At 43.3% G+C, this 3,495-nt stretch overlaps 1 protein-coding gene across 2 annotated transcripts in view; it reads left to right on the forward strand.

The window, feature by feature from the left end:
- The window catches only part of Ubr2 (ubiquitin protein ligase E3 component n-recognin 2), an 80,812-nt gene that overhangs the window by 50,685 nt on the left and 26,632 nt on the right, over positions 1-3,495 (forward strand). For both annotated transcript variants that reach the window (XM_005359718.3, XM_005359719.3), the window contains exons 26-28: positions 100-202; positions 2,875-2,984; positions 3,085-3,165. In XM_005359718.3, coding sequence (XP_005359775.1) covers positions 100-202; positions 2,875-2,984; positions 3,085-3,165 — 294 coding nt within the window. The remainder of the gene's footprint in view (positions 1-99; positions 203-2,874; positions 2,985-3,084; positions 3,166-3,495) is intronic.

The raw sequence follows: 3,495 nt of genomic DNA on the forward strand, positions 1-3,495 counted from the left end.
GGCTGGTTTGCCATTTTTCAACAGTAAATATTTTTATCCTTTTTTAAATATTTGTGTTTTGGATTTTTTATTTTCTAAACATGAGCATTTGTGCTTCAGGTGCTGCATCTGATTGGGATGGCCCTCCAAGAGGAAAAGCAGCACCTGGAGAACGCCGTGGAAGGGCACGTGGAGACGTTCACCTTCACTCAGAAGATCTCGAGTACGTGTGGCCGCCCTGTTCCCCCTGCGTTCTCCTGGTGGCTCATAACTGCTCCAAATGGCTTGTACTGAGTTGAGATGTCGGGGGCTGCCTTGTCCGTCTGTGAAATGATACTGTATTAGATCCCGGTGGAAAGAACTCTTTGGGACTGTGCACTAGAGATACCACATCTGGATGGTGGTGTCACTAGATCCTAACAAAAATACTTGGGGTCTGTGCATGCTAGAGTTCCCAGATGTTAATTCACAGAGTTATTAACTTGAAAACGTGTGACGTTCACTGCTCAGCCTTCTGAGGCTCACATGAACTTGATACAGAGGCTGCCAGAGGAGTCATTTACTGTGTAGTCCCTATATGAAATTGGTGTCACAGATATAATTACCTCTAGGAGAAACAGCATTTCATCTTTATGTTATTGCTATTAGCTTACAAAAACATGGGGGGATGGCAGTTTCTACAATGTTCAAGATTGAAAGGTTTGCTGAAGGGGATTGGATTTTAGCTTTATATAAAGTAATTTGATTTTTTTGTTGTTGCTGCTTATTTTTGAATTATGTGACTTTTTAAAAGGCCAGGGAAATGTTCTTTTGTGACTTTTTGTTTTAAAATTTTTCCAGCAATCCTGAGTTCAAGCCTCAGTAACACATACATACACTAACAGGTTTTTTTCAAGATGTATATGTTTACATGTTAGCTGTGGTGTGATATCCATACACACACATATAATAGAAGCTGAAGGACTTGTGTAGTAACACCCATATACATACCCCTGGACTTCACCACTTAATACTTGGTATATTTGTTTTTATGTGTATTTATTTATTTATTGAGGCAGAGGCCCACTATGTAAGCCTGACTGGTTTTGTATAGATCCGGCTGATTGGGCTGACTGTGTGGTCCAGGCTGACCGCAGACTCACAGAGACCCACCTGCTTTTGCATCCTGAGTGCTGCCGTTAATAGAGTGTACCACTGTGCCTGGTTTAATAGTTCATTTGTTTAGTTTGTTGTTTTTTTTTTTTTTTTTTTAAGATAGGCTTTGTAGTTTGTCCTAGCTATTCTGGAACTTGCTATGTAGACCAGGCTGGCCTCAAAGCACAGAGTGCTTTAATCCCAAGTGCTGGGATTAAAGGTGTGTGCCACCACACCTGGCAATACTTCATTCTTTTCTTCCCATCTTCCTCCCCTAAACAGGGTTTCTTGGCTATCCTGTAGATCAGGCTGGCCTCAAACTCAGAGATCTGCCAGCCTCTGCCTCCCAAATGCTGAGATTAAAGGCGTGCACCTCCACTGCTTGGCCAATACTTGAAAATACATTTTTAGAATAAGCACTCATTCTGTTACTCTTGTAGGTTGCAACTATGAATCTGTATTGTTGAGGATTTTTAAAAATCTATCTTGTGGATTGTATATAGTCGGTCATGGTTTTTGGATCAGATTGTGCCATTTTCTGCCCATGGTAGCCCACACATTCAGTTCCTGTGTTTCTCTTTGCTCCCAAAGATGATCAGGCTCAACTTGTGCCTTTCCTGCCTAGCTCATCATCAGCCATTTACTAGGGTGTTTATGGGTGAACTCATGGTGCTGGGATGGGAATGTAGGAGTTCTGGGTTGAAAGGACTATTTCTGTAACTTCTTTCTTTTAAATGATGGTGAGAATGTTTTATTGCTCTGCAAGAAAGGGGTAGGAAGAACCAAGAAGTAGTCCTATGTTGGGGGATATTTGATCACACAGTGAACCCCGAGTTAGCATTTGCATTAATTAAATAAAATTAACTTTGGGTCAGGAGTCTGAATTAGCAACTAGTTGATAGAAAGTAACCCTAGAGCATCAGAGGGTATCTGGAAGAGACAGAGAGATGCACCAGGAGTAATGGGGGAGGGATTTGGAACGGAGTGGCTTTTTTGTTTTGGCAGCGTCCAGCAAGGAGAGAGGTTAGCAGTTGCTACTCATCCTCTTTGTGCTATCAGGTTTTCATCCCAGCCTTTGATCTCAAGCTGTATTATAGCTAGAATGATAGAGATTTAGTAAGAGCATCAGAGCCATTGTGTATGGGCACAGAATTCCCACCAGGCTGCAGCATGAGCAGCTGGGAGAGAAGCAAACCTGTTAACTTCAGAGTCGCAGTTGTTGGCTGAAAGAGCAGTAGATGAAGGCACAGCCAGTCCTGTTTGTCATGACACGTCTGGTTTCTTTCTTTGCTCCCATGCATGCATAAGAGCAGAGGGAGAAGCTGCCTCTGCCCACTGCATATATGCTTTGCTTTTCATAGGTGCCAGCCCTTCTGCATTCTGTCTACTGCCGTTTTCCCCATGAGTTCACATCCTTCCTTCTGCCTCCTTTGGCTGTGATGCTTGTGTTTTCCAATAACCATACAAAAAATCTCTCTGAATCCATTAATTCTCTCATTGCTATAAGGTGTCAGTTTCCAGAGGGTGGATCCCAGGGACTGGGTAGCTAGCTAGTCTAGCCAATCACTGAACTCCAGGCCCAGGATAAAGAGCAACAGCAAAGCAGCTGGCCTCTGGTTTTTCCATGTGCACTCACAGACACGCACAGTCAGTGTGAGTGTGTTAAAGGACAGGCAGCAGTGTGGTAGTCACATTCTCTTCTGCAGGAGTGAGAGCTGTCAAGTATGAGCTGGTTTTGTGCCTTCTGTTTCTTTTTCTCAGGACCTGGTGATGCACCAAATAACTCCCCAAGCATCCTAGCTATGCTGGAGACGTTGCAGAATGCTCCCTCCCTGGAAGCCCACAAAGACATGATTAGGTGGTTGTTAAAGGTAACATTTCCACATTGCTTTGCGGCTTGTGAGAAACATTAAATACTTGTTATTTGTAATAATGTCTCTTCAGGATAATAGAGGGTTTGTTTTTTTTCAGATGTTTAATGCAATTAAGAAGATAAGAGAGAGTTCATCCACCAGTCCTGTGGCAGAGACAGAAGGAACCATAATGGAAGAGGTAGTAAAAAGAAGCTAAGCCAGGCGGTGATGACGCACACCTTTAATCCCAGCACTTGGGAGGCAAAGACAGGTGGATCTCTGAGTTCTAGGCCAGCTTGGTCTACAGAGCGAGTTCCAGGACAACCAAGGATATACAGAGAAACCCAATCTTGAAAAAAACAACCAAAAAAGCAAGTTAGAGCCAGGCATGCCAGCATATCCCATTAGCCCCAGCACTCAGGAAGCAGAAGCAGGGGAATCGCTGAGCTCGAGGCTATTCTAGTGTATGTAACTCATTCCAGACCAGCCAAAGCTGAAACATATTGAAACCGTGTCTCAAAAAAAAAAA

This window comes from Microtus ochrogaster, linkage group LG2, assembly GCF_000317375.1.
Source record: "Microtus ochrogaster isolate Prairie Vole_2 linkage group LG2, MicOch1.0, whole genome shotgun sequence".
Lineage (NCBI taxonomy): Eukaryota > Metazoa > Chordata > Mammalia > Rodentia > Cricetidae > Microtus > Microtus ochrogaster.